The sequence below is a fragment of the Cucurbita pepo genome, chromosome 4 (assembly GCF_057944985.1).
Source record: "Cucurbita pepo subsp. pepo isolate OVF chromosome 4, ASM5794498v1, whole genome shotgun sequence".
Classification (NCBI taxonomy): domain Eukaryota; kingdom Viridiplantae; phylum Streptophyta; class Magnoliopsida; order Cucurbitales; family Cucurbitaceae; genus Cucurbita; species Cucurbita pepo.
The window spans coordinates 3,968,346-3,981,031 of NC_141801.1; the positions used below are offsets into that span (position 1 = coordinate 3,968,346).

The following is a 12,686-nucleotide window of genomic DNA, read 5'->3' on the forward strand; positions in this document are numbered from 1 at the left end:
TGTGTGTCACATTGTATTTATTGAGTGACATATCGGTGAGTCTTTGAGGTGTAATAGTGAGGTATTCACTTGTAACACTTTGTTTATTAGTGATTGGTTGCTACCTGTGGATGTAGTGGAACTTCTTCTCTCCGAACCACGTAAATATCTTGGTGTCTCTTTGTGTAATTCCGTTTATTGGTGTTGTGAGTACATTTGTTCCGCTTCACAACAGTATGTATAATAATAAGAATACCCTATGTATTCTAGTTCCATTTAATAGATTCCCACTCTTTTTTTTTAATGGTAAGTATTCCCGCCTGTTATGCAGTTAATTCAAGTTTGATCCTCGACGACCGTGTTAAAAACTAGATCGCTATAATATGAGTTTTTGTATCATTCAAATGTGTGTTGATTTTTTTAAACTAAACAAAATATATGCGGGTGCTTTTAGCAAATTTCCAAGCCTTTTTTCGACGGTCGTTGTAGTACAATAGTAAGTATTCTCGAATGTTATGCATGTGACTCGGGTTTGATCCTCGACATCAGCGTTATGAACTATATCGTTAAAAAATGAGTTTCTAGTATCATTGAGAATTAATGGTTAGAAGAGTTTCAAATTTTATCTTGGGGATTTTAATGGTTATATTATTTTGATTTTCATAATTAATAGGCATTACCATAAATTTTATTATATGCTTATATGTGCCAAATTCCATCGAGTTCTAACTGCACTCACTACACATATTCATCCTTCTCTTCTTTATCTCATCAACAAACTCCTGGATGTTATGGTGGGAGGATCCGCCGTCCACCACGGCCGCCGCCGCTGCCTGCTTCAATTTCAAAGCATTCCGCCTGAATTCTCCTCCGCTGCTATCGCGGGTCATCACCTCCGATATGCATCTCACAATCTCATCCCTTGAAATCAACTCATTTGCCTCTGCACCACGCGACAGCCTCACCCCAACTCCATAATCCTCCACCAAAAACTTAGCATTGGTCACCTGATCCCCCCACTGCGGAAACGCCACCACCGGCACGCCGCAGCCGATAGCTTCCACCGACGAATTCCACCCACAATGCGTCATAAAGCACCCAACAGATTCATGCGACAAAACCCTCTCTTGCGAACTCCATTGCACCACTTTTCCCCTCTCCCCTGCTTTCTCCATTACCCCTTCTGGCAAAACATGGCCCTTGAACCCGTAAACATCATCGGGCGGCTTCATAACCCATAAGAATGAGAACCCTGAATTGCACAGCCCGTAAGCGAGCTCGTTTATTTGCTCTTGTTTCAAGTGAACGATGCTCCCAAATGAAACGTACACAACGGATTGTGGGGGCTTCGAGTTTAGCCATTCCATACAATCCTCTGCTTTTAAGCAGTCGACAGAGACCTCTGTTTCCACATTTTGAGGGTTTAAGAATGTTAGATTGAATGGCACGATGACCTATATGGGTCACGACCTCATGTATTTATAGATGCGTATAATGAAGATTACATTCCAAATCTATGATTTGGTAACAAACCATAAAATCATAGATTTGGTAACAAACCCTTCAAATCATAAACTAGTAAATCTTAGACTATTTTAGTATATACAGTTATGATCTATTTTAGGTTTAACACCCCCCCTCAATCTGGACGATGTACTACTAAGTTCAGATTGCGCCTAAAATAGCTAAAAGAAGGAGCTGGCAGTGGCTTTGTCATGATATCGGCGAGCTGATCCTTGGAAGATATGAGTCGAACATCAAGCTGACGAGTCGATACTCGTTCACGAACGAAGTGATAATCAACCTCAACATGCTTCGTCCGTCGATGAAAGATTGGATTGGCGGATAGGTAGGTGGCACCAATGTTGTCACACCATAGGCTAGGCGCTCGCGCTTGCGAGATCCCGAGCTCACGCAAGAGAACTTGGATCCAAATTAATTCGGCAGTGGCATCAGCAACCGCCTTATATTCGGCTTCCGTACTAGAACGAGAAACTGTCGATTGTTTCCTCGAACTCCAAGAGATAAGATTGCCACCAAAGAAGATCACATAGCCTCCAGTGCTTCGACGATCATCAGGATTCCCAGCCCAATCAGCATCTGAAAAGGCACTCAACAAATCAGTGCTGGACTTTGTAAGACACAAACCCATATCAATAGTGTCATGTAGATAACGGAGAATTCGTTTGACTGCCGCCCAATGTATAGAAGTCGGAGAGGACATGAACTGACACACTCTGTTGACACAGAAGGATATATCAGGACGTGTCAGAGACAAATATTGGAGAGCACCAACGACACTTCGATAGCGAGTAGTATCCTCAGGTGAGAGCTTTTCACCACCATTCAATAACAACTTCTCACTGGGAAGCATAGGTGTGGGCACACCTTTGGAGGTGAGCATATTGGTTCTGGCTAATAAATCTCGAATGTATTTATGTTGTGTCAGAATAAGTCCACTAGAAGTATGGCGGACCTCAATCCCAAGAAAATAACTCAAAATACCAAGATCCTTGACGGCAAAATCATCCTGAAGCTGTGTAAGAAGTTTCTCAGTAGCCGTAGAAGATGAGCTGATGATAATAATATCATCAACGTAGATGAGAATATACATCTGAATGCCCGTTTTGTTAAAAATAAAAAGAGAGACATCAGCCTTTGAAGGTGTAAAATCCAGCTGTAATAGTTTGGAGCTAAGGCGAGAAAACCAGGCACGCGGAGCTTGTTTAAGGCCATAAAGCGACTTATCCAGCTTGCAGAGATAACCAGGGTGTTGAGAATCCACAAATCCAGGGGGCTGCTTCATATAAACATCTTCATTAAGAAGGCCATGAAGAAAAGCATTTTGAATATCAATCTGCCGAATAGCCCAACCACGAGAAATAGCAAGAGATAATAAGAGCCGAATGGTAGTGGGCTTAACAACTGGACTAAAGGTATCATCATAATCGACGCCATACTGCTGTTTAAAACCTTTAGCAACCAGGCGTGCTTTGTAGCGATCAATAGAGCCATCTGGCTTTTGTTTGAGTTTGAAAACCCATTTGCAATCAATAACGTTAAGACCAGCACGAGGAGGAACTAAGTGCCATGTCTTATTTTTTTGAAGTGCCTGAAATTCATCATTCATTGCCTGACGCCAGAGGGGATGCTCCATAGCAGTAATATGTGAAGTAGGTTCAGAGGCAGAAGACCGAGCTACAAGATATGTTACTGTTCCATCTGTACGCACCTTGGGTTTTTTGATATTGTGCTTCAATCGAGTACCATACGGATGAGTAGTAGGTGCAGGATCCACATTTGAGGGGACGGCCGTATCAGCCGTTGCGAGGGGAGCAACCGATGCTACAGCAGTTGGTTGACCAACGGCCGAGGATTCGACCGGGCATTGCGCAATATCATCTGCTGGCGGAGAAGCCGATGCCTCAATCATTGGCGGAACAACCAACGCCGATTCGAATGGCAGCGACGCGGAGGATTGTTGCGGCAATTCCGAAGCTGATGTAGACACCAAATTTTCTGCATCCAAAGAGTTAGTAGGCCCAGACATATGCATGTGATCATTCTCCAAATTAGTACTGCTATTACCCAAATGCAAGGTGCACAAATCAGGGGCATTATGCGTCGACTGCATGATTGGGGAAGAATTAGGTGAGGCTCTCTTGAATGGAAAAACATTTTCATCAAATATGACATCTCTAGACATATAGACACGACCAGAATCGGTGTCAAGACACTTATACCCTTTATGTGAAGAACTGTAGCCTAGAAAGACACATTCCTTTGATCGAAAAGAGAGCTTTTGTTTGTTATAAGGACGAAGATGAGGCCAACAGGCACACCCAAAAATTTTTAATAAGGAGTAATTTGGTGGGGTATGAAAAAGAAGCTCTAAGGGGCATTTTTTATCGATGACACGAGTAGGAAGACGATTGATGAGATATGTGGCTGTAAGAAACGCGTCGTCCCAAAATTTAATAGGTACATGAGCATGAGCTAGAAGGGCTAGGCCAGTTTCAACAATATGACGATGCTTGCGTTCAGCAGACCCATTTTGTTGATGTGTGTGAGGGCACGAAACACGATGACCAATTCCAAGGGAACGAAAAAATGTGTTATGAATTTTCTGATATTCCCCACCCCAATCAGATTGAACCCACTTGATTTTAGTATCTAGGAGGCGCTCAACATGAGCTTGGAATTGCAAAAATATACGAGGAGCTTCTGTACGATCATGCATCAAATAGATCCACGAAAATTTACTGAAATCATCAATGAAACTAATATAATATTTAAAACCCCCAACAGATGGAGGTGCAGGGCCCCAAACATCCGAAAAAATAAGTTCCAAAGGTGACGAAGACCTATGGGAAAAACTAGTATATGGTAATCGATGACTCTTTGCTAACTGACACGCATTACAAACTGACAAAGATGACTCACTAGCACACGAAATATTATTTAGACGCAAAATGGATTTTATTACTTGAGATGAAGGATGTCCAAGACGAGCATGCCATTGGGCGTGAGTAGTAGATCTGCTCACCAAGGCGTGCTTGAGATTATCGACATCGGATGGCTTAATAGGATAAAGACCAGATTCACACCTCCCATTTAGGAGACTTTTCCTCGACTGTCGATCCTTTATAGAAAAATGCCAAGGATGGAATTCAAAAAATACGTCATTATCACGAGAAAATTTATGAACAGAAAGAAGATGTTTGGAAATTTCAGGCACATGCAAAATATTACGCAACGCAAGAGGACGAGTAGCAGTATTAATTAGAGAATGACCAGTATGCAAAACACGCAAACCTGCTCCATTGCCGACTTGAACTTGTTCACCTCCATGATAACGTTCACGCACAGCGAGACGATCCAGGTCACTGGTGATATGGTCCGTAGCGCCTGTGTCGCTGTACCAATTTGGGTCAATCTTGTAAGAGGAAGTAGCCGCCAGTGCCGTAGGAGGAGCAGAAGAAGGTTCATCTTGATAGGACTCATCCATCCTATGCCAGCAGCGGATAGCAGTATGCCCCACTTTGCCGCAGATCTGGCAGGAAGGACGAGCAGAAGGGCCACGACGATCACCAGCAGGACGAGAGGGTGCATAACCTTGAGAACGACCACGACCGCGATCCCTACGCCCACGATTCTTCTGCTGACCACCACGACTAGCATAATTGGCAGAAGATCCAAGATTTAACTGAAGTTCAGCCTGGTGTTGTAGTTGGCGAGCTTCATACGTCATTAGATGTGCAAACACATCATCAAGGGTGAGGGCTTCACTCTTGGTAGTCATTGAGGTGACGAAGGGATCATAGTCAGGGCCAAGACCAGCGAGAAGATACGCGATCACATCATCATCCTGCAAGGCAGAGCCGGCGGCGGCCAGCTCGGTGGCTAGCCCTTTGATCTTGCAAAAATAATTTGCAGCAGATTGATCTCGTTTCTTGGACGTGGCAAGCTCAACACGAATCTGAGTAGTGCGAGCACGAGTTGACGATGAAAACATCCGCTGCAGGGTATCCCACGCCTCCTTGGACGTAGTAGCGGCAACCACATCATGAAGAATCTCCTCAGACATGGAGGAGAGAAGGCCGCTAAGGACTTGTTGATCCTGATCATACCACTGATTATAGGCCGGATTAGAGACCAGCTCAGCACCAGCAGCAGTTGAGGAAGGGATCAGCTTGGCAGGTGCAACATTGGTGCCATCGAGGTAGCCCATAAGCTTCGTACTCCGTAGGTAGGGGAGGAGCTGGGCACGCCATATGATGAAGTTGTTTTTGGTTAGACGAATTGTGACAACATGGTGTAGAGGGATTGGATATTGTTTAAGGCCAAAAGTCGCCATGGTAGTTGAGACGGTGTTGGAGATGGTGGATGGAGAGGAGGAAGAAGACATGGCGAGGAGTTTAAAAAATAAACCTTGGCTCTGATACCATGTTAGATTGAATGGCACGATGACCTATATGGGTCACGACCTCATGTATTTATAGATGCGTATAATGAAGATTACATTCCAAATCTATGATTTGGTAACAAACCATAAAATCATAGATTTGGTAACAAACCCTTCAAATCATAAACTAGTAAATCTTAGACTATTTTAGTATATACAGTTATGATCTATTTTAGGTTTAACAAAGAACAATGGGCCAATGGGTTTCAAAGGAATGATATTAGACATGTAATTGATGATATCTTTCTCGAGTTCATCGAAAGTATCCATCAAAATACAAAAGGGTGTCGATAATTTACTGAATTGGGATAACAGAACTTTCCCCAAAACGCCATAAATGTTATTTGGATGCAAGAAGCTTGGGATTTCGTCGTTCTTCAAAAGTGGCAAAATTGGGAGATGAACGTCGATTTTTGGTTCCAATTCAGAAGGGAACGGGACGGATTTGTGGTAACAGTGATAGTAAATTGAGAACACAGCGCATGACTGAACCCAAAGAATGGCACAGGGGATTTCGAGCTCCTTTGCAACTTCACAAGTCCATGGCAAAAAGGGGTTCACAATCAGGCAAGAAACAGAGCGGTTTTCGGCTGTTTGGTTCTTGATCAGGCCGGCGAGCGACGGCCGGCCGAAAAGCTCGATCTGGTAGACGACACGTTCCAAGTTTACATCCTTGGGATTGAGCTCCTGGAGGCCATCTTCGAAGAATTCAAATCTGATGAAGCCATTGCCGACCCGAGTGGGACAGTCGCCGGCGCCGATACTTCCAGCTTTCTGCAGTGTTTTGCCGAAATGCACCGCCGTGGAAATGGTGACGAGAAGGCCCTCGGCGGCGAGTTTCTTGGCAAGTCTGAGAGTGGGGTTGATGTGTCCTTGGCCGGGATAGCATACAAGGAAGACATGGCAAGGAGCTTCTTCAGAATCAGTCATGGCTGACTTTGAGGGAGGTGGATAACTAGAAATGAGTATTATTATATAATTGATGAACTCGTATTCGTTTTGTTTTAATGTTTGTCTGAATGTTTATACAACTAGATTGAATCATTGAAAAACTCTGCAAAAAATGGATAAAAAAATGGAAAGGGAAAGAAGTGTTAGCGGTAGGTGATTTTCTTGTTCATGAAGCATGGCAAATACTAAACTATTTGTTCATAGAGATGATGCCATCCATGACGAACATGTTTCTTGTAGTAATAGGTATTAGATACCTAATGCAAATGGATGTTTGGATGATGGATATAAATTATAGTTTTAACTTTGAATTTTGTGGTTATCTTACTATATTATAAACCAAGGATTTTGACAAATTTTGTAGACCAAAATAGTTTATTATATCGATCCAATCATAATTTGATTTAGTTTTGAATCCAAACAAGGATTAGGAGGTAGGTAAATTATGAATTTGTTGATATGCAATGTAATTCAATATAAAATGAAATTATGATTTGAATCTAATTCTTGAGACATATTTTCCAATTTTTCTTCGTTTTAAAGTTAGCCATCTTATTCAATTTTTCATTAAGTACAGTGGGAACGGTCAAGGTAGTTCAGAGAACCTTGGAGTTCGAGGGTATTAAAAAAAGGGATTGAGTTGTGGTCACGCTTACTTAGTCTAGAGAGAAAAGTTCAAACACCATGTTAATACGAACCTACGCTCGAATAGATAAGTATGAATCAAGTTCCATATACAAGTGTGATTGACATACTTCGAGAAGCATGCTCAGATAAAACTAGAGCCTCTAGACAATGTGATTCTGGAACTACTTCAGTGGTAGTAGTGATCTTTGCTTGCAGACGAGACTAACATAATACATAGTATGTCTTAGTGGATACTTGGACATAAGACTTTAAGCCTACCAATATAGGAAGCATCCCAAAACTTAAGGAAGGCTAGCAACTATACAAAGGGATTATAGTAAGTTCTCTAGAATCCCGTACGAAAACCTTAGAGGCTTAAGTGCTCGCAAGAGCCAGTGATGAGATATCACTGCGAGAGGAGGCGTTACTAGATCAGTTATAAGACATTAAGAGAGATAACCTAGATAAATGTATCATACTTTAGCAAGGATTATCTACTCCCAAATAGAAGTATTTAACTATGAGTGTCAATGCTCAAGAGAACTACACGATAACACCTCATGCTATGACAGGGGCCTAATGGTCTTGGCAAGGCTAGGTTACCTTCCATAAGGATTGAAGAGAGGACATAATGAAAACTACTTTCAGTAAACACTCCAATAGGAACGAGCCACGTATTAGAAGTAAAATGTGTCACATCTTCAATCGTGTCACGTCATGATCTTGACATGCTCATGATAAGTCTTAACGGGAACTCAAGCCCCATTCATATTTTTCACCTACCTTTGTGGTTTCGTCAGACCTTAGGTGAGGTTCTCCTATGCCAACCGGACACAACTTGTGCGAAATTTAAGCTTGTTTGGTCACACACGCCGCTTGTTCGTGCATGTTCAATGGTTTGCAACTCTAGCTGAATAGCCTTTACACTAGGACAAGTCATTCGACTCAACCTTGCCTCTACTCTAGGTCAAAGTCTCTCATGTGCAATGTCGCATTTCAGTCATCATCTTGTTTCCCACCAACACGACCATGCGTCGTAATGCCATCCCTAGTCTCAAGAAAGTTTAGCCATCTTGGCTTGCTTTAACATGTCTATCGAGACCGACCCATGTGTCGCTCATCTAGTCGATACATCCCAAACATCCATCCATCTAGGTTTTCAACAGGGCGTAAACTTTCTCATGTCATGTCATGTCATTTACGAATTTTGTACTGGATAGCGGGTGCATATACCAACCTCCAATATATGGCTTGAGGTGCAATGCTAGCACACCCGTGTCGTCCGACACTTTCCTTGAAAGGCTCATTTCAAAGGAAGACAGTCAAGACTCCATGTCTCCCCCTATAGTACATTTTGAGGCATTTCAAATCTTTCTGGAGTACACTTATTTTAGTGAACGGTCATATAGTCCCGTGGAGCATATGTCGGATATTCGATTGACACTAAATTTGGTGATCTTTCATCATTCATATAGATGAACTTAGCCCTAGATTTGCATGTCGAAATTCATATTGAAACTCTGAGTTTTGAGTTTATAGCTCGAGGCCCTACCCGAACCTCTATGAACTTGTCTTAGACACACTTGTCGCCTTGTTCTCTTCAACCTTGCTTATGCCTCATTTTTGCTTTAATGAATACTCTTGGTGTGTTGGATGATTCATCTTCTTTCTGGGTCGCATCATGACACTTTTCTGTCTAGACCCTCACATGGTCGGATGGGCGCCACTTGAGGATCTCACCTTGTTGATCTACGTGCGGGTTACAACCTATCGTCTTTATAGTGAGGTTGTGACACACCGCACGTCTCCCTCCCTAGACACGTGATGTACTCACACGTGTGGTATGTGCGTGGGAGACTATCCTGGCACATGGATGTGCATGTGAAGCATGTGAAGCATTTGAGTACTGTTTTTTTTTTTCGTCATTCAGATGTTTTTTGTCTCGATTTCCATTCTAATCCTACTTTGATTTCAATTTTGGACCTACCAATGAAATTTATGAAATTTTTGAGCTCCTACCACCTGAAAAGGCTAGCTTGAGAAGGCAGTCATCTTCCGTGTAAGTAACCACACAAACTTTAGACAAGTCATACTTGTAGGGATCATTAAGATATACTAGCATGTGAGCATTCCTTACCTTAGAGAAAGTACATGTTAAGGACTTCATAAAGGCATTTTTGGGAGAGAATATACTATATGTATGCTATGAAAAATTACCTTTATGCCCCTATGCTAAAAATTTTTAGAAGCATGTTATTATATGTTTTATGCAAAGCTAGAAAGAGAATATGCATAACTAGAACACAAGTTGGGAAATATGGATAAGTATGTTATGCAAGACGTAAGAAATTACTAAAATGTCCCTATGATGGATTTGTGATAAATGTTGTTTTATATGTTTTTCGCTGTGTTAGAATGGAAGATGGACTATTGTGTTCAGTGCTCCAAGTGATTGATCGATGTTATCTTCTATGGATTTTATTTGCTTGTATGTTTGCATGATACAATATGTTTAGCATCAATTTTTTGATTGTGTGTTTCACTACAATTATCTTCATAGAGCTAGAATTAGGGTGCAAGAGTTAAGTTTGTTGGATGATAAAAGTCCCACCTCCACTAATTTAGGAAATGACCATCGGTTTATAAACAAAAAATACTCTCTCTCTAGAGTGAAAGTCACGATGACTTAAGCTCAAAGTCGACAATATCATACCATTGTCGAGAGAGTCGTGTTCGTCTAACATGGTATCAGCCATGCCCTAAACTTCGTTGTGCCAATAGATTGGTAAATGTTGAACAAATGACTCCAAACTTAGTCGTGCCAATAGATTGGAGTCATGTCCTAAACTTCGGTGTTCCAATAGATTGGGTTTATAAACAAGGACACGAAAGGACTCTAGAAGAAAAGGAGTCGGACACGATCGCGAGCGACGATCAGAAGTTCTCCAATTGTAAAGCTGAGCCCACAACCCTATCGCGAGCGACGATCAGAGGTTCTCCAGTTGTAAAGCTGATCCCCAATGACCCAAATTGCTACATAACCAAAATTTTCATCTATTCTTATTATTATTATTATTATTTGAAATTTCGAAGTTACAATTATAATTTATGCCCACCAAACTAAACTTCCATTTCCACGAGGTATCTAAATAGGACAAGAAACATGGTGGTCGTGGAAGTCATCATCCCTATAAAGAAATAATAAGCTCTCCTTCATGAACACCCTATCCATTTTTTTTATCCATTTCCGCATAGTTTTTCAATGATCCAGATTCCGCTCTTAAAATAATTAATATTTTTTTTATCAAATTCTGCAGAGTTTTTCAACAATCGAATATATAATAAATACCCTTTTCTAGATATCCACATCCCTCAAAATCAGCCATGATGAATTCTGAAGAAGCTCCTTGCCATGTCTTCCTTGTATGCTATCCCAGCCAAGGACACATCAACCCCACTCTCAGACTTGCCAAGAAACTCGCCGCCGAGGGCCTTCTCGTCACCATTTCCACGGCGGTGCATTTCGGCAAAACACTGCAGAAAGCTGGAAGTATCGGCGCCGGCGACTGTCCCACTCCGGTCGGCAATGGGTTCATCAGATTTGAATTCTTCGAAGATGGTCTCCAAGAGATCAATCCCAAGGATATGAACTTGACCCGCTATAACAACCAGCTTGAGCTCTCCGGCCGGCCGTCGCTCACCGGCCTGATCAAGAACCAAACAGCCGAAAACCGCCCTGTTTCTTGCCTGATTGTGAACCCCTTTTTTCCATGGACATGCGAAGTTGCTAAGGAGCTTGGAATCCCCTGTGCCGTTCTTTGGGTTCAATCATGCTCTGTGTTCTCAATTTACTATCACTGTTTCCACAAATCCGTCCCGTTCCCTTCTGAATTGGAACCCAAAATCGACGTTCATCTCCCAATTTTGCCACTTTTGAAGAACGATGAAATCCCAAGCTTCTTGCATCCAAATAACATCTATGGCGTTTTGGGGAAAGTTCTGTTATCCCAATTCAGTAAATTATCAATACCCTTTTGTATTTTGATGGATACTTTCGATGAACTCGAGAAAGATATCATCAATTACATGTCTAATATCATTCCTTTGAAACCCATTGGCCCATTGTTCTTAAACCCACAAAATGTGGAAACAGAGGTCTCTGTCGACTGCTTAAAAGCAGAGGATTGTATGGAATGGCTGAACTCAAAGCCCCCACAATCCGTTGTGTACGTTTCATTTGGAAGCATCGTTTATTTGAAACAAGAGCAAATAGACGAGCTCGCTTATGGACTGTGCAATTCAGGGTTCTCATTCTTATGGGTTATGAAGCCGCCCAATGAAGCTCTCGGGTTAAAGGGCCATATTTTGCCGGAAGGGGTAATGGAGAAAGCAGGGGAGAGGGGAAAAGTGGTGCAATGGAGTTCGCAAGAGAGGGTTTTGTCGCATGAATCTGTTGGGTGCTTTATGACGCATTGTGGGTGGAATTCGTCGGTGGAAGCCATCGGCTGCGGCGTGCCGGTGGTGGCGTTTCCGCAGTGGGGGGATCAGGTGACCAATGCTAAGTTTTTGGTGGAGGATTATGGAGTTGGGGTGAGGCTGTCGCGTGGTGCAGAGGCAAATGAGTTGATTTCAAGGGATGAGATTGTGAGATGCATATCGGAGGTGATGACCCGCGATAGCAGCGAAGGAGAATTCAGGCGGAATGGTTTGAAATTGAAGCAGGCAGCGGCGGCGGCGGTGGTGGACGGCGGAGCCTCCCACCAGAACATCCAAGAGTTTGTTGATGAGATTAAGAAGAGATGTGTGAGAGGCAACTTTTAGTGAAAAGAGTTCGGTCAGAAATTGATGGAATTTGGCATCAAATACAATAAATATTAATACTATTTTAAGAAAAATTAAGATAAAACAGAAAATATGGTTCTATTATATATAAATAGTTTTTTTTTTTAATTAAAAAAACAAAAAACAACTGCAATATATTAATGTGAAAATTTTCATACAAAACATTATTAAAAAAAAACTTAGAATCGAAGAACAACCCCTCGTTCACTGTCATGTTCATTCGTCAAGCTTGGATTCTTGATCAGTCAACACGTTAGTTTTGATACTCAAATTTTTATGATTAGTAACTTCTAAATCCATCTTTTATGATTGACATTTTATT

At 41.9% G+C, this 12,686-nt stretch overlaps 1 protein-coding gene, 1 non-coding gene and 1 pseudogene across 2 annotated transcripts; 1 reads left to right on the forward strand and 2 right to left on the reverse strand.

The window, feature by feature from the left end:
• Positions 1 to 638: 638 nt before the first annotated feature.
• On the reverse strand, positions 639 to 6,918 carry LOC111792811 (putative UDP-glucose glucosyltransferase). The gene is made up of 3 exons (XM_087123066.1): positions 6,128 to 6,918; positions 2,101 to 2,105; positions 639 to 1,398 (listed from the first exon to the last, which is right to left on the reverse strand). The coding sequence occupies exons 1-3, from the start codon at positions 6,872 to 6,874 to the stop codon at positions 705 to 707; spliced, it is 1,446 nt and encodes a 481-aa protein (XP_086979192.1). The 5' UTR covers positions 6,875 to 6,918; the 3' UTR covers positions 639 to 704.
• LOC111797783 (small nucleolar RNA Z247) lies at positions 5,217 to 5,356 on the reverse strand. The gene has a single exon (XR_002815608.1). It is a non-coding gene; the product is annotated as a small nucleolar RNA Z247 (small nucleolar RNA).
• A 3,817-nt stretch (positions 6,919 to 10,735) lies between the features above and the next one.
• Positions 10,736 to 12,439, forward strand: LOC111792810 (gallate 1-beta-glucosyltransferase 84A24 pseudogene; annotated as a pseudogene).
• The last annotated feature ends 247 nt before the right edge of the window (positions 12,440 to 12,686 follow it).